The 27,574-nt window shown below is 45.2% G+C and overlaps 2 protein-coding genes across 2 annotated transcripts in view; one reads left to right on the forward strand and one right to left on the reverse strand.

Annotated features, from left to right (window-relative positions):
- Positions 1-4,701, reverse strand: part of LOC142502932 (uncharacterized) — a 7,233-nt gene extending 2,532 nt beyond the window's left edge. Inside the window, exon 1 of the mRNA XM_075614718.1 lies at positions 4,500-4,701. Within this exon, the coding sequence (XP_075470833.1) occupies positions 4,500-4,701 (202 nt within the window). The remainder of the gene's footprint in view (positions 1-4,499) is intronic.
- Positions 4,702-7,125: 2,424 nt separating this feature from the next.
- LOC142502999 (uncharacterized) lies at positions 7,126-27,245 on the forward strand. The gene is made up of 5 exons (XM_075614846.1): positions 7,126-7,279; positions 8,676-8,753; positions 9,119-9,573; positions 26,233-26,616; positions 27,231-27,245. The coding sequence occupies exons 1-5, from the start codon at positions 7,126-7,128 to the stop codon at positions 27,243-27,245; spliced, it is 1,086 nt and encodes a 361-aa protein (XP_075470961.1).
- Positions 27,246-27,574: the final 329 nt, after the last annotated feature.

The following is a 27,574-nucleotide window of genomic DNA, read 5'->3' on the forward strand; positions in this document are numbered from 1 at the left end:
TCTGATTAACATGTGTTACACATGTGTACTACCCTGTTGTTCCCCATCTTCGCCCACCATCAATTGCTTCCACTGCAGCAATGCATTTTGGGAATTCACATGTAAATGAGCACGCAATGGCACGTGCTATATTAGTTACTGCTTTTAGTAGGACTACAACATATATGTCTATTTTGAGATATATATGTATACAGAATCAGACATATACATATATAGATGCAGGTATGCGTATATTGTGAAGACAGTATAAAAAGAAGTGTAACTATGCAAAATAACTGTAAGCAACGACACGCCTAGTACAGTAATATTTCTCACCTGGTGGAAATTGTGAGGGGTAAATTCCTATATCACGGTCACCAGGTAAGCCTTCCACGACGACGGGAAGTAATTTTGCCCGAAGCAGCTCCTCCAATGGACTTAATATGAGACGTTGTGGTGTGGGCCCACCTCCAGTGCCAGTAGCATGCACGCGTTGGTGTTGTATTTTCTTTTTCAATTTGGACCTAATATCATCAAATCTCTTGTGACAATTCCGCTTGTCCCTCACATGATTCCCACACGCATTGACACCAATGACTATTGTGTCCCACATTTCTTTTCTGCTTGCTGAACTTGTCCGCCCTTGAAAAACATATCAAATATATGAGGTAAATTAATAATAATATAAGCACCAGTTTCCTACACTGCTAGCTGTTCCAAGAGATAGCAAACATGCTGTTTTATGTGTAATATGTGAAGCACATGAGCATTCACTACTAAACCTATACATGTAAGCAAGCTTGCATTCATATTGTATGCAGTTATGGCAAATTGACCGCCTGTGTTTAGTTGTCCTTGTAAGGCATGCTAAAAAGCTGTGTTTCCAGACTAATTAACATAGAAAGATATTGTGAAGCCATATTTGCATATGAACAAAACTCAGATGACCTAGGATCACATGTATTTGAATAATAAATGTAAATGTACACTTACCTAGTAAATGTCCATATATACTGTCATAGTGCTCCAGAATGCCAGTGACAAGAGCTGTATTTTCCTGGTCATTGAAGCGAGGATTACGTGGCTTCTCCACACGTTTCTTCCGAGCAGGTTTAGGGTCAGAGCTTGGCTGGTGCTGACTGGACTCTCCTTCTTCCAATGGAAGAGCCTCCAAAAGCTGCCCACCAGCAAGCACGCCACCACCATCCACCCCATCAGCAACTGCGCCACCAGCAGCACTCCCAGCACCAGCACTCCCACTCCTAGCACCAGCACTCACACTCCTAGCACCAGCACTCACACTCCTAGCACCAGCACTCACACTCCTAGCACCAGCACTCACACTCCTAGCACCAGCACTCACACTCCTAGCACCAGCACTCCCAGCACCAGCACTCCCACTCCCAGCAACAGCACTCCCACTCCCAGCAACAGCACTCCCACTCCCAGCAACAGCACTCCCACTCCCAGCAACAGCACTCCCACTCCCAGCAACAGCACTCCCACTCCCAGCAACAGCACTCCCACTCCCAGCAACAGCACTCCCACTCCCAGCAACACCACTCGCAGCACCAGCACTCCCACTCCCTGCAACACCACTCTCACTCTCAGCAACATCACTCCCCTGAACAGTACGTTCACTCCGACGCGTACTCCCACGAGTAGCACTCCCACTCCCACCAGCATCACTCTTCCCACGCTTTGCGGGCATACTTCCAGCACTCACAAAAAACAGACAATAAATGTACAGCCAATCACACGAAACACTTCCACATATAAAACAAGACAAAGATGTAAACAAAACAACAATGGACAAAGCTCATCCAATACACAACAAGTCTCTCAGTCAATATGCAAATCTTCAATCGTCCAGCTCTGTGCGTCTCTCTCTCTCTCACTCCCAACAACACAGAGAATGATTAGCAGTACACGTTGCCTTTAAATATGGCGCGCAATCCAAAACATGCTTGTATCGCCTGATTCAGCAAGATTTGTGATTGGGCAACCTATCAGCACCGCGCCACGCACGCCGATACACCTGTGTGTGATCGGCTAATCATCGTGAGAGTGGGCGGATTTGTTTTCGGGTTGATTTTGAATGTATTCGGCACTTACTGCATACGGAGAGGAAAAAACGCCAATAACATGACTAATCGGTAAGCTTGCCGATTTCACATAATCGTCGCTTACTGCATGAGGCCCATAGAGTGTTTTTTGGGCATCAGCCAACATGAGGAGAGGGTCCTCTTTTGCTATATAAATGTCTAAAGACAAGGCCAGGGAAGAGAGTTCCTTTTGGGCGTCGTCCAATTCTAAAGGGTACACATTTTCCCAAGTTAAAGGGTAACCAGGAAAGCAAATACAAGCGGCCAGCGATTGTTTTAAGTCCCGGAGGCGGTAAACCTTCATCATGAGATCATTACGGCATTTGTTTTGCAAAGGGGTTAAACCTACAAACACAATCAGATCTTCAATCAGGGGTATTATCTCACATAGAAATTGGTATTCACACTGGGACTGGTTTACAGGCTGGGACAGGCTTTCAGACAGAAACTTACCAACCCTCACAACAGGGCGGTCCGAGTTTGTGCGGCCGAGCATACTGTCAGGGTTCTGCTCGCCACAAACCAGGACCGGACCGCGAGGCTGAGGTGGGGTTGTAAAAGCACCGACCTGAGACCGCGCAGACTGATCCGGATTGCGCAGTTCGTTGTCGTACATCGCAGGATCAGGATAGGAGAAGACAGCGTCGTCATTGTACAAGCCAGGGTCAGGGCTGGAGATATCAGGATAAACATTGTTCAAGCAAGAGTTTGGCAACATGTAGTCAGGAGAGCCCCGCTTCAGCTTAGGAGCGCGGGGTTGGGCTCTGCGCGAGCGACGGCCATGGCCCATGGTGCTGGTCACAGGAGATGGTAAGTAGACCAGCGTAGCACACCGCTTGCTGCACGGGTGAACCAGTGCTACAGCGCAAGAGTCCTGAGCGGCTGGGGAATCCTCTGTAACAGCGCAGGAACCAGGACACGGCCTCTCTAGATTAGGGAAAGAGTAGGCCCCAGGAACCAGGAAGCTGAAGATCCACAGGGAAACCTCCGCTACAGTGCAGGAATCAGGAGACTGAAGAGCGCGGGGGATACCTTTGCCTCAGTGCAGGAAAGCAGGAAGCTGAAGACATAGGGGATACCTTTGCTTCAGCGCAGGAGAACAAGCGGGAGCTTGAAGGAAGCTGAAGGACGCAGGGCGGAACCTCCGTATCAGCATAGGAGAACAAGCGGCTTGAAGGGAGCTGAAGGACGCAGGGCGGAACCTGGTATCAGCATCGGAGAACAAGCGGCTTGAAGGAAGCTGAAGGACGCAGGGCGGAACCTGGTATCAGCATAGGAGAACAAGCGAGGGCTTGTGGCAAAACAGTCGACATCCAGTTAGGACTATGCTCGGCCGGGAGCATTATGGGAAGACAGTACTTAAAGGCCAGCGGGCCTATCCCCGGAGGGGGGTGTGAAGGTACTGCTCCAATGAATGAATGCAAGTCTAGGTTGCAGTGATAGGCTGCACAGCTGCAGTAGATACCAGAGGGAGTGTGTATTGCTTTGATGAGTGAATCCAGGCTGCAGCAAACCTCAGGAGAGCTGATCCAGAACTGCACCGGTCTGCAAGGTAAGGCAACCAGTAAACCATGGAGCGGATTCCTTACACCATCTCCGCCACACTGGGAGTCACCACGGCCGTGGGACTTCTACGCGGTTCAGGCCGCACCAGCGCTCGCTGTCGGGGGGTCTCCGGACTCGTCTGCTCCATCTCACAGGTAGGTGGAACTGCATCTTTCTTACAGCTGGGGTGGTTCGCCAGTAGGCGCATCGCCACCGATGATAGGCTGCTTCCTTCATCAGATGAGGACTGCAACGGTTCCTTAGCATGGGAGTCACCTCGAGTCCTTGCCGCACCGCCAGTGGGTCGTGGTACGAAACGGGCCCGCTCCGGTACACTGGCGACACATTTTATTCGAGCTCGGCTAGTCCCACGAATTCGGGTATACCCGGGTGTATTGAGGTTTGTGACTGTTTTCTGCCCGAGTGCATTGAGGTATTTTCCAGGCAGGGATTGAAGCATTTTATTCCCGCTGGCTGCAATACTGCACAGTATATATATATATACTGCATTACAATTCATGAATTTATGCCATCTGGTAGACACGCGAAGCATTGCAGCCTATTAAATCCTAATCATTATCATTTAACAGATCAGCCGCCCGTCAGCTAGGCATGAACCCAGGCTGGGAAGGCAAACGCAATGGGGCTTGTCAGAGGTGAGGAGCGGCGCATTCCAGGTATCTGCCAGGTACATACTGGGTATTTGCTCGAATAAAGTGTGTCGGTGCAGTACCTCCACTGCGGTCGCTCTCTCCGCCAGGACATCTCTTGTTGGCTGGGCCTCGGTCCCTACCTCAGGGGTGATATAGGGGACCAGGACAGCCTTCTCCTCCGCCTCAGACACTTCGACCAGAGTTCCTGGAGAGGCACCTCGCGGAGTCTTAATCATAGGCCATGGCTCGACGGGCCATAAGTAGAACGTGCCACATTGAGGGCATCGTGCTGTTGAGCACAGAGACGCTCCGGATGTCCTGCAGTGTACACACAGGGACCGGAGATATTCTTGCCCATCAACCTCCACAACCAGGAAGCCTCCTGGAAACTGATAGGTGGTCACACTCAGCTCAGCCATCTTTTGCGCGGGGGTTGAGTAGTTCAGCTCGCTCTTAGCTCCTTCTTCGTCAATGATCAGGCAGAAGTGAAGTTCCTCGCTCTCACTTCCTGTCCCTCCTTTCTCTGGAGAGGACTGCTCTGATTGGCTCTTGTCGTGCCCCCTCCTTCTGGTGGAAACAAGAGGAGGGGAACTCTCTCGCTCTGCGTGACGTGGCTTCGTTTGTCGGCCAGTTACTGCACAAGTGGGCGTGCTGTCGGCTTTCGTGCCGCTCCGCTCTTTGCTGGGGATCTGGGTTTGGCGCCAAACCCCTGCACATCTCTCGCCACATATTTTGCACAGTCTTTTTGCATGCACACATGCACGCTCCAGACTCGGCGGGAATCGCCATTTTGGATTGGCTTCAATCCGCGTTGCATTGAATGACGTTGCGGTCGCCATTTTCACCTCCTCTATGCCCCGCAGAGCACATGTATCTCCGGCTGCCATCTTTAATGAGCCCACTAATCCCACGATAGCGCTACTCTCAGTGTCTACTGTGCAACACGTTCCTAGACACTGACTGTTCTCTCTGATGCGCTCTGGTGCTCTAACCCACAAATATGACGTATGGCATACCCCAGGCTAGGCAGAACTCCTTCTTAGTACACCGCACTCGCTGAAGGTTCCTCACAAGTACTCTGTGGTATGTTCTCTAGGTGCTGGCCAGGGTACTAGGCATCTCCTAAGTACTGGGCGTCTCCTACTGTTGGCCACTCATAGTGTGGACCCTGGGCCATGGTCCCTGGACAAGTTAACGGGCTAGCCCCCTCCCCCCCCCAGTTGTCACACACTATCTGCCTCAAGGGACTAGGGGCCTCATGCAGTAAGCGTCGATTATGTGAAATCGGCAAGCTTACCGATTAGTCATGTTATTGGCGATTTTCCCTCTCCGTATGCAGTAAGTGCCGAATGTCTTCAAAATGAAACCGATAACATATCCACCCACTCTCTCGATTATTTGCCGATCACACACAGGTGTATCGGCGTGCGTGGCGGGGTGATGTTACGTTCGCCAATCAAAAATCTTGCTGAATCAGGCGAAACAAGCATGTATTGGATAGCGCGCCATATTTAAAGGCAACGTGTACTGCTAATCATTCTCTGTGTTGTTGGGAGTGAGAGAGAGAGAGACGCACAGAGCTTGGCGATTTAATATTTGCATATTGACTGAGAGACTTGTTGTGTATTGGGAGAGCTTTGTCCTTTGTTGTTTTGTTTACATTTTTGTCTTGTTTTATATGTGGAAGTGTTTCGTGTGATTGGCTGTACATTTGTTTTCTGTTTTTTGTGAGTGCTGTAAGTATGCCCACAAAGCGTGGGAAGAGTGATGCTGGTGGGAGTGGGAGTGCTACTCGTGCGAGTACGCGTCGGAGTGAAAGTACTGTTCAGGGGAGTGATGTTGCTAGGAGTGCGAGTGCTGTTGCTGCGAGTGCTGTTGCTGGGAGTGGGAGTGCTGTTGCTGCGAGTGCTGTTGCTGGGAGTGTGAGTGCTGTTGCTGGGAGTGTGAGTGCTGTTGCTGGGAGTGGGAGTGCTGTTGCTGGGAGTGGGAGTGCTGGTGCTAGGAGTGCGAGTGCTGTTGCTGGGAGTGGGAGTGCTGGTGCTAGGAGTGCGAGTGCTGTTGCAGGGAGTGGGAGTGCTGCTGCTGGGAGTGGGAGTGCTGCTGGTGGCTCAGTTGCTGATGGGGTTTCTGGTGGTGGCGTGCTTGCTGGTGGCCAGCTTTTGGAGTCTCTTCCATTGGAACAAGGAGAGTCCAGTCAGCACCAGCCAAGCTCTGAGCCTAAACCTGGTCGGAAGAAACGTGTGGAGAAGCCACGTAATCCTCGCTTCAATGACCAGGAAAATAGAGCTCTTGTCACTGGGATTCTGGAGCACTATGACAGTATCTATGGACATTTAGTAGGTAAGTGTACCTTGACATTTATTCTTCAAATACATGTGATCCTAGGTCATCTGAGTTTTGTTCATATGCAAATATGGGTACAGAAGATCTTTCTATGTTAATTAGTGTGGAAAAACTGCTTTTTATCATGCGTTACAAGGACAACAAAACTCAGGCGTACAATTTGCGTTAACTGCATACAATATTAATGCAACCTTGCTTACATGTATAGTTTTAGTAGTGAATGCTGATGTGCTTCACATATTACACCTAAAACAGCATGTTTGCTTTCTCTTGGAACAGCTAGCAGTGTAGGAAACTGGTGCTTGTATTATTATTAATTTACCTCATATATTGTTAATGTTTTTCAAGGGCGGACAAGTTCATCAAGCAAAAAAGAAATGTGGGACACAATAGTCATTGGTGTCAATGCGTGTGGGAATCATGTCAGGGACAAGCGCAATTGTCACAAGAGATTTGATGATATTAGGTCAAAATTAAAAAGGAAAATACAAGACCAACGCATGCATGCTAGTGGCACTGGAGGTGGCCCGACACCACAACGTCTGATATTAACTCCATTGGAGGAGCTGCTTCGGGGAAAATTACTTCCCGTCGTCGTCGAGGGCTTGGCTGGTGACCGTGATATTGGAATTTATCCCTCACAATTTCCACCAGGTGAGAAATATTACTGTACTAGGCGTGTCGTTGCTTACAGTTATTTTGCATATTTCCAATGCTTTTTATACTGTCTTCACAATATAAGCATACCTGCATCTATATATGTATATGTCTGATTCTGTATATATATATATTTCAAAATATACATATATGTAGTAGTCCTACTAAAAGCAATAACTAATATAGCACGTGCCATTGCGTGGTCATTTACATGTGAATTCCCAAAATGCATTGCTGCAGTGGAAGCAATTGATGGTGGGCGAACATGGGGAACAACAGGGTAGTACACATGTGTAACACATGATAATGAGAAATTATTACTAGCTACAGGTACAGAACATAAATATGTATAATATTATTGTGTATTTTATTTCTTTTACTCCTACAAACACAACTTTACTGCCTATTGTAAGCATGCATAAAATATATTGCATGCAACGGCCTACAAACATCACTTGCACTAACACATCTATAGTTGTTTATGAAAAGGTCCATTTGTGCTTTATGTCATATTCAGACAGCATAATGAGGCACACGTAGCATATGTTATGTCATTGTGTTCATAACTTCAACACTGCAGACGACTATTTAGCTCATCTAACATTGTGTTAAAGCAGCTGCAATGAATATCTCATCACAGCATACACGTCAACAGAGGGGGTGGGGTTCAGCACACACACAAATTACAGGCTCATTTTAGGGTCAACTTAGTTCACACCATTCTCACCTGTTTGAAGTAATTGAAAGGTCTGCCTGATTAGGCTTTTTATGGGAAGGGAATACCGTTCTTACAACCTGACTAGCACAACTGAAGTTAATCACACTCATTTGAAAGCGTAACTCTAGCTACTAAATGCCCCAACAACTCATTAGTTATCAAAGCGTACGTCACACATTAGTTCACTCATATCTATAGTTAAACTACTATCAACGACACATTATCACACACTGCATGTGTTGTATTGTTGAGTGACAGCCACATTCAGGTGTGCCACATCTTCTATTAATTTACCACACATATCCTGTACCAAAAACAAAACTTTTTGCAATATGACCACCTTCATGATAACCATTGTGAATGTTCATCTCATGATAGTTATGTGCATTATGATACTGATATCACTACACAACATATGATTTTTATGTACAAATTTAATCTATTTATCCTCACGCATTACTGCAGAAACATAGTATGTTGTATGTTAGGGAACTCAAAAGTTCTAAGTACACAGCCATGTACATTGTTATTACAACTATTTATGTTCACTTTCACACACACATTTTCGCTTAAGGAACTGATGCTGTTAGGTACTCATAAATACAGAACATACAATAACTGTATGTTCAATATTTACACATGTATATGTAAAACTAATGTTATTGTTATATATAGTTGCCCCTGGAGGACATGTGTCACCTGAGACGGAACAAGTGTCTTCACCTGGGTCATGCAGCTCAACACACCTAGAAGGTGAGTGTATCAGTTGGTGGCCATATAATATGTGCACTTCTATATGTAATGTTGTCATGTTCATTATTTGTTTTGCACATGTTCTTTAAATAGGATTACTTAGTGTCAGTGAAAATGAAGTGTAAGGCAACATGTATTGTGTTAGTGATGTTAACTAGCATGTAGGAGTTGTGAGTTTACAGCAAGTTTTCATTCATTCATATTTCATACTGAGTCCAAACATTATTCTTAAGTCAAGGTAGTTTTTAATGTGAGGTTATAAAACGTATGGAAACATGTTAGGTGTTACTTATGACACAGTATAATTACATAGTAACACAGCAGAGATTAACATGCCATTTAATAATGTGTACATTTATTTGTAGAACATGATGATGAAGATGATGATGATGATGATGCCACCGCCATAGACACAGAAATACAATCAAGTGAGCATGAAGAGGTTCCAATTGAAACAGTTTTACCGCCAAATCGTCCATCAACTACCACATACGATGCAATTGTAGCTTCTGAGGGAAAAATTGTGGAAGCAGAAAATCGTCGCCATTCTGATCTGATGACAGTGCTGGAAAGGATGATTTCACTGCAGGAAGAAACGATATCACAATTGGCACATCTCCACAGAGTCTTCATTGAAGTGCCTAAACAGTTGCAAAAAATCAACACCTCATTCGAAGCATTAGTTGTTCAGCAAACCCAAGCAAATTACTTGAGAATGACTACTGTACCACATTTAAACTTCAACACCTCACAGGCTGGATCTTTACATGCCGGTCATTTTTCACCACATTCATCTGAGCTTCATTCCCCAGGTCCCAATGTTAGCGGTCAAGTAGCAGACATTGCTGTGCAGGTTCCTGACGACATCCTACCGCTGCCATCTGTACTAAATCAGGAGCTGACACCTACAAAGGAGGCGACAAAAACAAAACAGCACAAGCAGTTACTACTGACCAGTTTTTGGACACAAACAAAAAAAGACACACATGAAACAGACCAACCATCACTTGTGCAGTGTCTACCAACTTACTCACATGTGTCAGTGGGCACAAGCCCTGTCGGTGAGTCACTGGCCAAAATCCCTGTCCGTGAACAGTCACTGCCCACAAGCCCTGTAGGTGAGTCACTGGCCAAAAGCCCTGTCCGTGAACACTCACTGCCCAAAAGCCCTGTAGGTGAGTCACTGCCCAAAAGCCCTGTCGGTGAACAGTCACTGCCCAAAAGCCCTGTAGGTGAGTCACTGCCCAAAAGCCCTGTAGCTGAGTCACTGCCCAAAAGCCCTGTAGCTGAGTCACTGGCCACAAGCCCTGTAGCTGAGTCACTAGCCACAAGCCCTGCCCGTGAAGTGCCAGAGGCCACTCAAAGTGGCTCTGTTGTGGCTAAAGTTCTTCCAAAACGAAAAAGGAAAATACAAGAGACAACAAGCAGGCCTGTTACTCGCTCTCAAAAGGAACAAAAAAAATAAATGTTATAAATCACTAAATATTTCTTTGGCCTTGTTTTGTTGACTTCAGATTATCTAATTAATATTGTATGTATGCTGAAGACTGTGTTGTTTCCAAACTTTCAAGTATGTTCTTGTACACGTGAAGTTTTGGAAATGTTAAAAATCCTAATTAATGAATAGTGTTATTAATATTGATGTATTAATCATCTGTTCATTAATGGTCCACCAGGAGCCAGTTGCTATGTTTAGAGAAGCTGCCATTGACTTTGCAGCAAAACATTGCATTTGGGTGTGTTACTTGATTATTATTCACATGCAATTAAAAACACACCTATTTAACTGCAAACATCTTTCTTGTACGTGTTCAGCAGGATTATTTGTTAAATGTTACTCACCTTTGCCTTGGCTGGACATTGTAATGTTGTCCTTTAATCATTTATGTGTTATTGTTTCAAGAACATCTCTGAATTTATACTAATATATATGTACTATGTATGGATATATGCACACACACACACACAGACACACACTGTGTGTGTGTGTGTGTGTGTATGTATGTATATATAGTACTATCTAAAATGGTATAGATTTTTTAACAAAAAACATACACTTCATGCTTCCTTGTGAAAACACAGTCTTTTAATAATACAGGCCTAATGTTTGTGAAGTATACTACCTGTGAGCCTATACAGTATTGGCCTAAAACAAATGGTTATTACTTAATACACTCATGTTTATCACCATTTAAATAGGGATACTTACTGCCATCATTATGTTGTGTGTACTCATGTGTGTATATATATATTATTATGAGCAAAGAACAGAGAGCTGCAGACATCTTTTCAATTAATCTGCAATGGCTGAGGAATTGTTAAATTATATGAATCCGCACAGAGGGTATAAATTCATGATAGCAGAAGCTATTTTGTCGACATCAGGACACAAAGCGAACACCGGACAAATCTATGATTTGATTAGAGCAAAATATCCTTATTACCAAGACCATGGGCATGCGCGCAATTTTAAATCCTCAGTAAGATTCACTTTATCAACTAATGAGTGTTTTGAACGTGTGCAGGATAAGCTAGAAGACAGGTATGGTTTCTGGAAGATTGCCAAGGATAAACATTTCACCGTGAAAGAGGGCACACATATTGTGCTTAATGGCATATTTATTCCTAATGCCAATAGCAATGGATCCGCTACTACTGTTCCGTGTGAATCGATACCTGCTGCAATATCTGCACCCTCCATTCCTGAAACCCACATTGAACAAGAACATAACGACTATGATTATGCACCAAGCCTTTCAGGTGAAAATGCATTGGAATGGGTACCCGAAGAAATGAACCTACCTCCGGACCAATTGTTTGAAGAAAGCAGTGGCGATTCCTATGAGCGCTTCATGGAGGAGATGTGTGTCATACTGGATTCAGCGTTTGGGTCAAACGTGGATGCAAATGCCTTGCATTTCTGGAGCGACCAGTTGCAGCCAGACGAAGAGTTAATTCTAGAAGAATGGTAAATATAACAATCTTTATGCGTTGACTCTGCGGGTTTTTTTTTTTTTTTTTTTTTTTTTTTACCACCATTTTCACTTTCTATGCGTGGATACAGCGTAACATTGCAGACTGCATTACATGTATCGATCGCAAACAAATTGTTTCCTATTACAATGTAGTATAACCTGAAAGAGTAGTACACATTGCTGACGGAATAAATATACGTAGTTTCCTATCCCTTTAAACATATTATGAACATTTTACCATAACTCTAACACATACCTGTTTTGTTATCATGCAACATCTACAAAATAAAACACCGGGTCCACCACGTATGACGTGGGACCCTTGTCATGGGCCAAGGCGTCCTTAAAAAGGATTACGGATGTAAGTCCCGCCCCCAAACGACGTGCGCGCCTCAAAGCCTATTGGCTGTGTTGTTTTGTTATAGTTACGGTAACTGCAGTGTGTCATAAACTGGGGGCGTACACTGGGCGTTAGCCGAATGTTAATTGAGTGGGAGGAGTGTTATCGTTTGTTAGACGCTGCCTTAACATGACGTCACACGTATTGCATTTGCGCATTGTGTTATCGGCCGTGCTTTGTGTCCAAACACGTATGTTTAGAAATAATACAGATGTACTCGTTTAGAACGAATGTAGTTTCGTCTTCATTGTATTTGAAAAAAAGATTTTATGTTTACTGGTATTTTCAACATGTATTGAAGGCACAACGTACGCATTGTTTTGCGCATGCGCTAACAGTTAGTCGACCCAACCGTGAAGTGCGTGCGCACACAAAGATGTGCGCGCACATTTGTCAGTATACAGGCAACGTTCACTTCCTATACATAGTTATGGCTGCTCCAAATGTAATGCAAAATTACATACTGATGTACACTTGTACTTCTAACATATAAGTGAGTGACGTGTGTATGTACACAATCATATATAGCTGCGTAACGCTTTGTCACGGATACATATATAGTAAGGTGCCATCTTTGACCATCATGTGTTTGCTGTGTTTCAGAGATGTCGGGGAAGATACAATCGGATCAATGTATGATTTCAGAAGAGTCTACCTTTATATGAGATGATTGTGAGGAGGAGCCACCGACTACTATACTACATATGGAACTAATTTTATATTGCTTGCAGCGCTTATTAACAAACAATGAAAAATGTGATACCCTTATGCCTATATTGCATAAGCACTTAATTAACATAATGATGTAGCAAAATAGTGCCTCATGAATTTTTATTGAGTGTTCTTTAATTACTAGTAGCATTTTATGGCATGGTGTGTTTTATATATAACAACCATTCCCACTCTGCTAACACATTTGTGTATTCTATTGTGTAATGGAACGTATGACTGTCGAAACTATGTAACAATAATAATAATAATATGAGCATGTTCATGTATATCGCTGCTAGTTGTATGCAGCGCTTTACAGACACATTTTTCAGGCTGAGGTCCCTGGGCCGTGGAGCGTACAATTTTTTGTTTTCCGCCTGAGGCACAGGGAGATAAAGTGACTTGGCCAAGGTCACAAGCAGCCGACACCAGGATTTGAACCAGAACTCCCCTGCTTCAAACTCTCAGTGCCAGTGTGTGTCTTTACTGACTGAGCCACTCCTTCTCCCAATGTAAAGGACACTTACAACCAAAGAGCCATTTCTTGTTAAAAATTTCTTGTTACATGGGTATGTTGATAAAATGGTTTGGGACTGTAGCAAATAATGTTATTGGCTAGATGTTGTGGTCCCCTACAATGCATGATGTTCTGAATATTACATCAACATCATGTTATGAAGTACGTTTCTGTGTATATTTCATTAACCTAACTAACTATAGTTTACTGTGTTTATTAAACGTTCTAAAAAAAATTAGTACAGTCAATATGATGATATAAGCTAACCTAATAAAGCTGCTGTTAAGATTTGTCGGTGTTATACATGGATCCTACACAAATTGATACAGACACAAACAGTTGTATTAAAAATTGTGTCTATGCTAATGTGCACGTGATTGACGTTACAATTGTCAGAATACTTGATAATTATCATACTGATAATGATGAAGTGACGTGATTGACATTCCATAAATATTACCAACATTGTCATAGTGGGAAAAAAACAAAACAAAATTACAGTAACATTTGCTACCAAATTGTGGTTTCTGTTAACAGTTTAACACTTGGTACATGTAGGACACATCCACACACGTGTGACTTATACATACACATGTCACACATTTTAATTAATGTTAACTATTAATTCCTAGCATTAATAAACACCTACATTGGTAAATATAAGATGTAGTACGCATTGTTGTGATTACAGGCATTCATGCATGGAGTGTTATGATCAGTCAATTTCATCCGTGATGAATGAGCTCCCGTAAGTAAACAAATAAGTACATTTAACCCCTTTTCTCCAAACACCTCTATATTACATTAATGGAATTTATAAGGAAACATACATAAAATGTGATGAAATGTGATAAATCATTTTCTAATACATTGAACATGAAACCTCAAGAGTAGCTACATGCATGTACATGATACAAAAAGTACATATATGTAACATTTGTATTTTAAATAATATGTTGGGTTTTTAGTTCAAATAATTCTATGAATATTAAGTTTGGCACATCTTATGCCAGATGTCAGCAAATATACATACCATGATCAGTCATACTGGAGATATACCTATAATGCAAAGGAACAATATATAAATAGCAAACATTGACATGCCATCTTCAGTACCGTAAGCAACACAGCAAAGTGTGTATTTGGTGTTACATGTGCAACACCATGTATATTTAATGACATTCAAAATGTAAAGCAGCCTGGTGTACACATCATATGGATGTACATGTTACACTGCACCAATAACATTGTATGTAAGCATAGTTCAAGAATGAATGACTATGCCCATACTACTGTATGTGTATTGTGTTAGCATAAGGAACAACACAATGCTACAATATGACTGCTTTGTTACCCCAGTTGTATTCACATACACACAACTAATGTACAATTGAAGAGGGATTCTATAACCTGTGCAACAATAACATACCGCTGCCACATCCCTTTGTGCACACAGCAGAGAAAATAACGGTGTGCAACCCATATTCATCTGTGTCCTAACAGAAGGTTATATTAAGAAACATTATTGTTAATATAACATAATTAATCTATAAAAGTAGTAGTAGGAACATATATGTTTTTACTTACAAGAAAAAAATGAATTGATGAGATTCTGGCGTGTCTGGCCACCACTGGCTGTTTGTTCATTTTCAGCAGCTGCATGGGTTGGATGCTCGTCTACCAAAGGCTCAGCTAGGTCTGATTGTACATTGTGCCTGAGTGCAACATTGTGCAAAATGCAACAGGCAAGGATAATATCAGACACTTTTTGAGGCTTGTATAGAAGAGCCCCACCAGTTCTGTCCAGACACCTAAATCTGGTCTTGAGTAGGCCAAATGTCCTCTCTATAACAGATATTGTCGAGATATGGGCTGCATTGTACCTCTCCTCTGCTTCTGTTTGAGGGTTTAGCACCGGAGTCAAAAGCCACGGCCTAATTCCGTATCCTGAGTCACCTATAATGAATGGAGCACACATAAGCTGACATTAGTGATCAAATTCTACATGCCAACATTCTTAAATAAAAATGTGTTTTGTGTTAGAACATCTAAATCTGTACTCACCCAGCAGCCAACCATGTTCAAAATGTCCCTCTTCGAACGCATGGAAGACTGAAGAGTTCCTCAGGATAGAGGAATCGTGACTGGAACCAGGGAATTTGGGTACCACATGCATTATCCTCATCGTGGCATCACATACCACCTGTACATTGAGTGAATGGTAGTGCTTACGATTGCGGTAAACATGCTCACTCTGATTAGGTGCAATCAAAGCAACATGTGTGCAATCGATTGCACCCAGCACACATGGTATCCCTGCTATATTATAAAAGCCAGTCCTGACTTCCAGCCACTCTGTCGCCTCTGTAGGAAAATGAATTTATTCCTAGCGCGTCTACTGAGTGCATAGAGAAACTGGGTAAAGGCCCGTGAGAATGTAGATTGCGAGACCCCGCCCACTATGCCCACAGTTGTCTGGAATGACGCGGAAGCGAGATAATGTAATGAGCACAGCATTTTAACAAGCCCAGGGACTGCACGACCTCTGGCTGTAAAAAAATCTAAATCTCCCCTTATCTCCTCACACAGAGATAAGATTGCTGCTGAACTCAAACGATAGCGACTTACTATCTCCTCCTCACTCATCCCATCTAACAGGGTTCTCTCCCTGTACAGACGCGGACGAGGCACAAGTTGTCTCCTCTGTCTTCTCCTCGGATCTCCTGTCCCTCTACCTGTCCCTCGGCCTGTCCCTCTCCCTGTCCCTGTCGTATCCGCGTGCCTGTCCCTGTCACTGTCCCTCGGTCTGTCCCTCCCTTGCCCTATATCATTCTCTTGATCAGCAAGCATGTCATAGAAAAGAATGTTCCTCCGTCTCCTAAACAATCGCAACATTTTGAAATGAGTAGCTGTGAATGAGCAGGTAATGGGCGTCCTTTAAATAGGTATGTGATGATGTCAGGTGACATAGTAAAATGCAAGGTGTTACATTAACATAATAAAATACTTCTGTGGCAAGCTGTGTGCAGTTGATGTTATAAGTATTTGTTGTGTGTATTCTGCAGGGAATGATGATATTTGCCAATGATGTGACGTGAAGCTTTGTACAAACATTGCTTGAAAATAAATAGTTTAATGTGCAATGCATGTAACACTTCTGAACGCAACAGTCAGTCATGTAATGAGACAAAAAGGCTGAGATTGACATGGGATAAGTTTGCTGTAACATGTGTAATTAGCCATGTTATTGTCACATGTTGACAACAATGATTAGTCGTGTGCATATGCATGCATTTCTGTAATGAGGATAGTTGCTATAGAATGAGTTTACAAGGTGTCCCAATGATGAATTACTGTAGATGTGTGTATAAGTTAGGTTGAAGTGCTTGTAATGCAACGGTTATAATGTAAACATGCAATGTGATTGCGCGTCCAATAAGTGACGTCATGAAAATAGGGAGGACCAAACCTAAATGTAAACATGAGCATAAAGATGTACATGAACGTTTAAAGATGCGTCACACATTACAAGCATTGTGTAATGTAAAGGAACATGAATATACGGTGTATGTGTGACATATGTGACATCATGTAAACAATTGTCGCTCAATTCAGTAAAATGTGTGATATGATGTGAGGTTCTCCTTTAAGAGTTGAGTATAGTATTTTCCCTTGACACATCATCACATGATGAGTAATGTGACACGCAAATGCTGAAAACATGTAAAAGTACAATGTTATGCAAATAATACACGTCAGCCGTGACACAATGCAGGGAATGCCCCCCACACTGTAATGCAAATCCCCTTTGTATTGTGAGCAATGAAACGTAAACAGTACTATACTGTTATACGTCCCCGCTCCATTGACTCCATTGATGTACAGAAGATTTTTTTTTTCTAAGTGCCGTTCCGGCAGCCTTAGCGATCGTTCTCCCCTCCAACTTGCTAACTTTAGTTGGCGGGAGAAATTGGCCCTAACATTTCAATTTCGTAGTGCCGATCAGCCCCGATAAGCTGATTTTGGTACTTGAATCCAGCCGATTTAAAAAAGTGGCGATCAGTGGCGAAAACAGGCTTATCGGCAGGCGACTGGCCATAACAAAATTATCGGCTACGAAACCTGGCGAAATCAAGCACTTATCGGCGCTTACTGAATCTCAAACCCAATTGAGGCTATAAAATGGCGAAAAAACCCTTATCAACGCTTACTGCATGAGGCCCTAGGACAGCTATAGCCATGCACTCACATTTACAACACCCTCTTAGGGCACCCAGGGCATACTGTGCGAGAGACCATGCTCTCCTGACTACCCCTGGTATGCAATTGTGCCCTACTTTCTGTAGCACTTGCTTGGAAGATGTACCTAACGCTTCCAGCTCTGCTTCGCTGAAAACCTGTCCTGTTTATCTCAGCAGCGCCTCCAACTGTAGCCCATAGACCCCCACCCGGGCGCAGATTGGACCCCCTAAGGTGTACTAGGGTCTGGCTACGTGTCTTAGTGTGGTGCATACAGGAGGGCCTGAGTCTCCCGCGATGGCATGGGGGATGACAGGATCAGGTTTCTGGGGTGAATGCCTTCATCTCATTTAATGGTGCATCGCCTCCATCTCTGGTAAGCCCCTGGAATATGGGGTGGAATCCTTCCAGAGAGTCCCCCACTCGGGGACGAGATATTCCATTCTCACACAGTCTTTCTTAAAAGCAGCAGCAGCTCTTTATTGTCAGCAGCAGAGTAGCAGCAACAACAGCAACACAACTGTCAATCAGGTACAGGGTGTCTTTCTTCCTCCAGACTGCTCTCCCTCAGGATGGTCTCTGTGTCCCTGCCACCACCCCTGGCCGAGGGCACCCAGGGTGGGGCTAGCTCTTCCCTCACCCCCTATTCAGAGTGAGAGGCATTGGTCCACCTCCCTAACTAAAGCTGCATCAGCTCCACTCAGAGGCTGATGCTCTCCTCCAACGGCCACTTGATATATGGCTCTCTCTGTCCCCCTGGGCTAGCCAGGTGACAGGCTCAGCAGACTCTCAACTGTAGAGCCTCTAGACTAACTGGAATGGCCAGAAGACTAACTAGAATCACTCACTAAATAGGCTGTGCCCTGCCCCTTATGATTTCAGCAGGCCCCTCCCCTGTGTCTCTTGCCTTAGCCACAGGGTCAGATGACTTACCTCCACCACTTAGAGCAGTGCTTGACGTGGGGGAAACCCATGATAACTTCTGGCAGCCTGCCCTTACCAGGGCTTATACCAGAAGGAGGAAAGACATATAGCCCTATTTCTTACTAGGGCTACACAAGCTTTCGATCTCTTCTTCCGGCGATGGTACATTGAATAAATCAGGCAAGGTTAAACTTACAAACAGTGCATATACTGTAGGAATGCTATCTGTGACTGAAGCCTAACACCCCCTTCCCCCCCTGTGTAGTATCTGATTTATGACTTGAGGTGTTAAATAGTCCCTGAATGTTAGTGATGTAAGAATGTGTGTGTGTATGTATGTATGTATGAATCGATTACTGACGAAGCCTAGCGTGACGTGTAGAATCACCTGCTCCTGGGAGGACTTACGATTGTGGCATCAGCAAGTATTGGCAGTCGAGTAGAGCTGGATGACCGTGTTGCGATATATCACTACTGCGAGCTCTCTTTTATTCTTCGGGTGAAAACTTAGTGAAGGGAATTTGCGGACATACACTACAGAGGGTCTATACAAAGTTCCCCATGTTGAGGGTCTATTGAAGGGCTCCCATCAGAGAGAGATGGATCTCTGATATGCTATATTTTCATAGATAAATCTGTGAGTGAGACCAATACACTGTTTTTTAGATAGGAACTTTTTACTACTGGCTACACCATTATTTGTATTTGTATTTCTTTATATATATCATCACCTGATTCACCAGCGCTCCTCTTACCTGGAAAACGACATACACCTTTTTGGACCATCGAACGGTCCAACTAAATGGTGCAGAGCAGCTATTTTCTTATACTTCACATTATATCACTATTTGTTGTTTTTCACTTATTGTGGTGAAGGTTTGTACTGTACACAAAATTATTTGAGATAATCTGTTCTGGAGCCAAAGGGTTCACGCTGGGTAATGTATGGCCAGACAGCTTAACTAGTTCCTTTTACAAGCACCACGAGTTATTTGTATTTTCTTCACTTTATTGAAAAGCAGCAGGTTTACAAAGTTACTTGTAGATGGTGGTGTAAAGAGAGAGGGCTTCTCTACAGTAAGATGCTTATAGTGGGGAAAGAGTAAAAACGATACTCCTACCAAGAGCTGTAAGGCATGAGTAGTGCTTGCTTAGTGTGACGACTCAGGAGATTCCTTCCTCTCCTTGTCCCTCTCTCCCAGCTCCTGTTACCCTTTCTACTCCTTCCCACTCCTCTCCTTCACCTTCTACCTCTCTCCCCTTGCCGCAGCGCGTTCCCCACAGGTCCCGCTCCCTCTTCCCCACGGTAGCTCCTTTACCTTCCCCTGTGGTGCCATCCATCCCGTTGCCTCCTCCTCGCGTGGTGCCCACGGCGTGGCGTTCAGCGCGCCTGGTGACGCGTCCGGTGCTTGCACCCCCTCAGCCAACAGAAGACGCGCGTGCATGCTCCTCTCTGCCTCTGCTGGCCATCGCGCGGGCACAGGCCTCGCGCGCGTTCCCCTCCTCTTGGCTCCGTCCCCCTCCTGCGGTCTTAACCTGCTCCGTACGGTCCGCGCATGTGTTGCAACCTGTGCGCGCGCATCCCCAGCTTACAGGGTCCGCGCGCACAGACTCTTCTTATCAGGTTTCCCCTGTCTCCGCCTCCCAAGCTGTACAGGCCATTCCCCTCACTGTCCCTTCTGTCTCCTCCTCTTCTCTCCCTGACCTATCTCTGGCTTCTCCCACTGCTCTCTCTACCCCTCCCCTCTCTGTCATTGGTGCACCTTCCTTTATAATCCCTGTCTTTCCACCTCTTCCTCGCTCTGCATAGTTCCTGTTTCCCTGTGTGTACCTGACCTATGCTGTGCTCCCTCTGTGCTCCTGTGATTACCTGCTCCTGTGTTACTTTGGATATCCCTGGCTTTGACCCCTGCTTACCCTGGACTACTCTGCTCTCTGGTATCCCTTTGAACCTTGCTACACATATGACTCCGCTGACCTCTGGCTTCCTAGGACCTTGCTTGCCCTCTGACGACTCTACCCTCTGGATCCCCAAACATTGGCAAACGGACACGACTACTCTCACGGACATTCCCCAAGCGTTGCATGTATACACTAACAACTCTTCCAACAGGCCCAGCAACGCTATACCACACTCCGGGCTTGCTCCCACTGCTGTGGGTGTGTGGTATCATACCGTTCCCACCTCAGTACTGGGGTCTAGCTTGGTCTGCGGGCATACAGGCGTGACATTATGCAGAGCCCAACAAACGCAGACTCCCCTGAGGTGGGTACAAATATTACCATAGAGGCCTTACGCTTTGTTAGCAATCAGCTGTCTACGGTGTCCCAGCAATTAGCCACCTTCACCCGTCAGGAGGGTTCCATGGCTTCCGCGCCGGCCCTGGCCCACGGATTCCCTCTCTGAATCGCTATGATGGGAACCCCCTCAACTGCCGCGGGTTCTTAAACCAATGTGAGGTGCAGTTTGAGATGTCTCCCTCCCTGTTTCCTACAGGCCGTGCTAAGATTGCTTATATTTACGCCCTACTCAACGGAGCCCTTGCCTGGGCCTCTCCCCTATGTGTGCGTGGAAGCGAAATAACGCAAGATTATACTTTATTCAGACGTGAATTCCAACTTGTGTTTGATACCCCTGCACGGTACGAGACAGCTGCCTTCTCCCTCTTCCATGTTTCTCAGGGTCAAAATTCAGCTGCCAAATACGCCATCGTGTTTCGTACGCTGGCCGCCGAAGTCCAATGGAATGATGAGGCGCTCGCAGCTGCGTACTGGCACGGACTCTCAGATACGTTGACAGACGATCTGGCTACCCACACCCAACCTATGTCCCTGGAGGAACTCATCACCCTGAGCATACGCATGGATCAGCGCACGCAGGAGCGACGACACGAGAGGCATTGTTCCCGTTCTTCTCCCTCTCTTGTTTCTCACAGGTCAGTCGCTACTCCTCTCCTGGCCCTGGAGGTCACGGAACCTATGCAAGTCGGCAGTCAACAACTCCAAGCAACCGAGAGAGAGCGGCGGCGCCAGAACAGGCTGTGTTTCTACTGTGCTTCCTTGGAACATCGTCTCCAGAATTGTCCCTTGAAGCCGGGAAACGGGCACACCCAGTAAAGGTAGAGGGGCTTCTACTGGATACTGTCTCTCCTAACCCCTCTCCATCCCAAGCTCTCCCAAAGAAGCTGATGCTACCAGCTACACTGGAGGGTCCCAACCTTGTCGTAAAGGTCGAAGCGTTCATAGATTCCGGATCGGGCGGTAATTTCCTGGACCAGCAGTTTGCAGCGGAGAATCAAATCCCCATGGTCAGAAGGAAGAGCCCAGTTGGCCTTGAGGCCATCGACGGACGACCACTCCAGCCGGCTTTCATCATCTGGGAGTCTGTTCCTCTTACCTTGACCCTGGCTGATGGTCACAAGGAGGTAATTGTCTTTGACGTTTTCCAGTCCCCTTCTGTACAAATTATATTAGGATTGCCTTGGCTTCAACTCCACAATCCGCGCATTGATTGGTCCGGTACCTTGCCCATCCAGTGGCCCTCGTCTGCAGATACTACGCCAGTGGATCCTCCCGTGGTTGTGCTTGCTGGTCTGGACTCCGTCCCTGCCGATCATTCGTCCCTGCCTGCCATGTACCATGAGTACCTGGATGTGTTCAATAAGGTACAAGCTGAGGTCCTCCCTCCTCATCGCCCATACGATTGCCCGGTCGACCTCATTCCTGGGACTGTTCTGCCGAAGTCTAAGTCTTACCCTCTCTCCGTCCTGGAGACCGAGGCCATGACTACTTATATTCAAGAAAACCTGGAAAGAGGTTTCATCCGCAACTCCACCTCTCCTGCCGGTGCTGGGTTTTTTTTTGTGAAGAAGAAGGATGGATCTCTAAGGCCTTGCATAGACTTCCGCAGACTCAATAAGATCACGGTGAAAAACAGGTATCCGCTCCCGCTCATTTCTGAACTGTTCGATCGTCTCCAAGGGACCTCTATTTTTTCAAAACTTGACTTAAGGGATGCCTATAATCTCATTCGCATAAGGGAGGGAGACGAGTGGAAAACAGCATTTAACACACGTTCTGGACACTATGAAAACCTTGTTATGCCCTTTGGGCTGTGTAACGCCCCGGCCGTGTTTCAGGAATTTATGAACGACATCTTCCGTGACGTTTTGGGAACTTTTGTCATTGTCTATCTAGACGACATCCTTATTTTTTCTAAAAATCTGGAGGAACACATTCAACATACCAAACTTGTGCTCTTCAGGCTGCGTTCTAACCGTCTTTACGCCAAGATGGAGAAGTGTCTGTTTCACCAGGCTTCCATGGCCTTCCTAGGCTATATCATCTCCAGCCAAGGTTTCTCCATGGACCCAGAGAAGCTGAAGGCGGTCCTCGATTAGCCACTCCCTAATTCGCTCAAGGCTGTGCAACGTTTACTTGGCTTCGCCAATTGTTACAGGAAGTTTATCAAAAAAATTTCTTCCATTGCCCTTCCCATTACCGCCTTGACCAAAAAGGGCGCCGATGTCTCATCCTGGTCACCAGAGGCCATCACAGACTTTGAGACTCTCAAGAAGGCGTTCATGTCTGCCCCCATCCTGCGTCATCCGAATACCTCCCTCCCCTTTACTTTGGAGGTTGACGCCTCAGACGTAGGAGCTGGCGCAGTTCTGTCCCAGAGGACTTCTTCCCAAGAGAAACTCCATCCCTGTGGTTTTGTTTCATGGAAATTTTCAGCAGAAAAGAATTATGATGTCGGTAATCGTGAACTTTTGGTCATCAAGTTTGCTCTCCATGAATGGAGACATCTTTTAGAGGGTTCCAAGGAACCAATCGCCATTCTCACTGACCACAAAAATTTGTTATATATTGAGGGTGCTCGTCGCTTGGGCTCCCGCCAGGCTCGCTGGTCACTCTTCTTTTCCCACTTCAACTACACCATCTCTTATATCCCTGTCACGGTAGCTTGTGACAAGTTGTAATTTACACCAAAACTATATATAAATATATATATACCTGGGTTTGAACTGGGACGAGACTTAGATATGATAAATATAATTTATTCCTTGATAAAGGTGAACACACAATAATGTACAAATAACAGGCAAAATATAGACACTTACTTAAAGATTATGGCAAGAAAGCCAGCAGGATTACAGACTGGCCACTTCTCCCATATTTCAGCTGACATCACAGCAAAGCAGGCAGGACACATGCATGGCATTTCTTCTCAGCAATCAAGATGGTATAGCACAACAGGCCTGATGACATGCAGGCATGAAGATCATTTGCATGAAGAACCATGAAGCACTTTGCATGAACAACATGAACAACTTTGATAGAGGGTGGACAGCTAGTTTATATACCGTTTGTCCCTCTATCTGTAACCTTAGGTGCCGTGACGGCTAGCAAATGTCCCTTTCAAGCTTTTGAAGCTTGGTTTGGACTTCCAGCGCCCAGTGTAAAAAGTTACACTTACTCTGGTTAATTTCCTTTTGGTCAGCTTGGGCCAAGCATAAGCAATTAGCCTTTTAGCCTTTGATGGCCAGGTAATGTGAGTCCTAGCCCTTCCGGCTCATTATCATAACAGGGGGGTTCCTCAGAACTCAACCAAAATGTCATATTTACTGCAAATCACCTCATAACTTGAGTTCAGTAATACATACAATCAGGTGGGATATATTAATGCATTCTGTCCCACCTGTCGCTTGTAGAGAGACCAAAAATTACAGTGTAATATGAAAATTAATAGAGATATTAATATCTGGCATTTAGCAGCAGGTACATATACAGTGTTTAGACTCCCAAAGATATGCTAAATCCCACGATTACAAATATGTAACTCTTATCCTTTTCAGCCAAGGACATCTCATAATATTCTTATATTTAATAAGGACACCAATTCAGATATCCTGTTTGGGGTAGCCCCCCCCCCCTGGCCCCATCAATAAAACCTTTTGAAGCAGGCTTTTGGCGTCCATTGTAAGTGTGAACTGTTATACTTAACTATTCCTTGTGCCTGCCTCCCGCATAAACAATTAGGTAATTACTTCTTTGATCAGGATTATTAACGTCCATTGTAAGTGTGAAGGACCAACACTCAGTTTCTTGGTTCTGGACATTTTAAAAACTGCAAAAAGTCACTTTATCAAAAATATATGTCCCTCTTATGACAAAGTTATATTTTTAATATGTGGGTACTTGGGGGTTTTCCCTGAGGCTGCATCTATCATGTGGGGTTCTAAAACCTTCTCTTCTCTAAGACACCAGCTGAGAATACCTTGCTGGCAGGCAAGACAGGTTAAAATATTCCCCCCTTTTCCCCTCATGCTCCAGACATCCCTGCCCTGCAGCTATTTCTCATAAGAGGCCACCCATACAAGGCAATCCACTTACACGCTGGAACAGGCAGTTGCAGGCCCATGAGGCAAAGGGAATACACAGATAACGCATTACTTAGCCCACTGGGCTTTCACAGTTAACCCCGTAAGTCCCAGTGTGTGTGTTATGCAGACACTGATTAACCCAGACATTACAATGGGACAGGGGAACAGGGGAGAATACATTTACACAGGGGAATAAGCATTTTCATGTTATTTAACAAGGGTTAAGTCACAGTTCTGGGCCTCAGCCCAGTTAACCCCTTGTCTCCCTGGCGAGGTTAGAGGGGGGCCCTTGGGGAGTAACCCCGTTAATCCCGGGCCAAACCCTCCCTACCGTCACAATCCCCGGTACCAAAAATGTTAAAGCGGACGCCCTTTCTCGTCAGTTTGCCTCTGAGACTGAGGCTAAAGAAATCTCAGAACCTATTCTCCCGGCCAAGTGCATAGTCTCGGCTAACAACTTTGATGTATTGGACGAGATCCACAAGGCACAAGCACATATTCCCAGCAGGTTCAGGGTACCAGAAGGACGTCTCTATGCGGCTTCACGTTTTCGCCATAAAGTCTTACTTTGGGGTCATTACTCCAGAGCAGTTGGTCATCCAGGCTTCAAGAGGACAGCTGATCTCATCAAGCGGACTTTTTGGTGGCCTAAGATGAATCAAGATATTCTCAATTTTACTTCCGCCTGTCCTGTTTGTGCCCAGAGTAAAACCCTCCATCATAAGCCTTCTGGACTTCTGCTACCCCTTCCCATTTCTGAACAACCGTGGAAACACATTTCGATGGACTTTATCGTTGAACTGCCAGTGTCCAAAGGGATGAACACTATTTTGGTCGTAGTTGATAGATTTTCAAAGCAGGCTCACTTTATTCCCCTCAAGGGTCTCCCCAACTCGGCCACCTTGGCGGATGTCTTCTCCAAAGAAATCTTTAGGCTGCATGGCGTTCCCATTTCTATCGTCTCAGACCGGGGGTCCCAGTTCATCTCAAAATTCTGGTGAGCTTTCTCTCAAAGATTGGGTATCTCCCTCTTGTTCTCCTCTGGATATCATCCACAAACCAACGGGCAAACTGAAAGGATGAACCAAACTCTTGAACAGTATCTTAGATGCTTCATTTCTGACTCACAAGATAACTGGGTGGATCTTCTACCATGGGCCGAATTTGCCATTAATTCCTTAAAGACGAGTCTACTCAGGAGTCTCCTTTCTTCATCAACTGTGGCTTTCACCCCAGTAGTCTCCCTCTCTCACCTTCTCCTTCTGGAGTTCCTGCAGCCGACTCTCATATCACCAACTTGCAAGAATCCTGGAAAAATATTCTCAAGTCCTTACGGTCTGCGGTGGCCAAGCAAAAGACCAAAGCTGATCGTCACCGGCAAAAAGGTCCTTCATTCAAACCTGGTGATCTGGTCTGGGTGTCGTCCAAGAATATTAGGCTCAAGACCCCTTCACCCAAACTGTCTCCTAGATTCCTGGGACCATTCAAGATCCTAGAGAAGGTTAATCCTGTAGCCTATCGCCTCGAGCTTCCACCCTCAATGAAAATTCCATCAGTCTTTCACGTTTCCCTCCTTAAGGAATTTGTGTCCAGCCCTCATTTCCCGGATCCCTCTCGGAGACCTAGTCCAGTGTCCACCCTGGGTCAACAGGAGTACAAAATACAGTCTCTCATCGACTCTCGTGTCTCCAAAAAAGGACTTCAGTTTTTAGTACACTGGAAGGGCTACGGTCCTGAGGAACGTTCCTGGGTACCGGCACATCACGTCCACGCCCCAAGGTTGCTTTCCCAGTTTCACCAGAAATTCCCCTCTCTCCCAGCTCCTGTTACCCTTTCTACTCCTTCCCACTCCTCTCCTTCACCTTCTACCTCTCTCCCCTTGCCGCAGCGCTTTCTCCGCAGGTCCCGCTCCCTCTTCCCCGCGGTAGCTCCTTTACCTTCCCCTGTGGTGCCATCCGTCCCGTTGCCTCCTCCTCGCGTGGTGCCCACGGCGTGGCGTTCCGCGTGCCTGGTGGCGCGTCCAGTGCTTGCTCCCCCTCAGCCCACGGAAGACGCGCGTGCATGCTCCTCTCTGCCTCTGCTGGCCATCGTACGGGCACAGGCCTCACGTGCGTTCCCCTCCTCTTGGCTCCGTCCCCCTCCTGCGGTCTTCCCCTGCTCCGTAAGCACTTGAGTTATTATACATTCATAATGAACAGGCAAATGCAGGAAATAGTCATGAAAAAGTCTTTAAGAATATGGTACTTATCATGAGTTTGTTAGTAATTTAGCCACAAATACATTGCTTGAAACTTTGTTACTAATATTATGTTTCTTTCATTCCAGCTTATCTATATTTAACTGGCTTTTGAAAGGACAACATTGTACATTTTATATGTCTTTTAACTCATATGGTTATTAAATTATATTTGTGTTTATTACTGAGTGTAATTATGCATACACCTGTGTATTGTTTGCGGTCCATTAGCCATTGGTCGGATACACACCCCTGAGCGACCAGTTGGAAATGATTGCGGGATTTAAATACTGTGAAGAACAGCAGGTGCGCAAATCTCATCAGGACATGAAAGAAATTAAAACACGAAAGAAATTAAAACATTTAAATACTACCTGTATTTTAAAAAAAATGTATTCCCTGCTGAAGTTGACTTGTTCTACGAAACGCGTAG

This window comes from Ascaphus truei, chromosome 1 (assembly GCF_040206685.1).
Source record: "Ascaphus truei isolate aAscTru1 chromosome 1, aAscTru1.hap1, whole genome shotgun sequence".
Classification (NCBI taxonomy): domain Eukaryota; kingdom Metazoa; phylum Chordata; class Amphibia; order Anura; family Ascaphidae; genus Ascaphus; species Ascaphus truei.

Coding starts and splice junctions, on each gene's coding strand:
- LOC142502999 (XM_075614846.1), top strand. CDS start 7,126: ATGCATGCTAGTGGCACTGGAGGTGGCCCGACACCACAACGTCTGATA. Junction 7,280..8,675: donor TCCCTCACAATTTCCACCAG/GTGAGAAATATT, acceptor TGTTATATATAG/TTGCCCCTGGAGGACATGTG. Junction 8,754..9,118: donor CAGCTCAACACACCTAGAAG/GTGAGTGTATCA, acceptor ATTTATTTGTAG/AACATGATGATGAAGATGAT.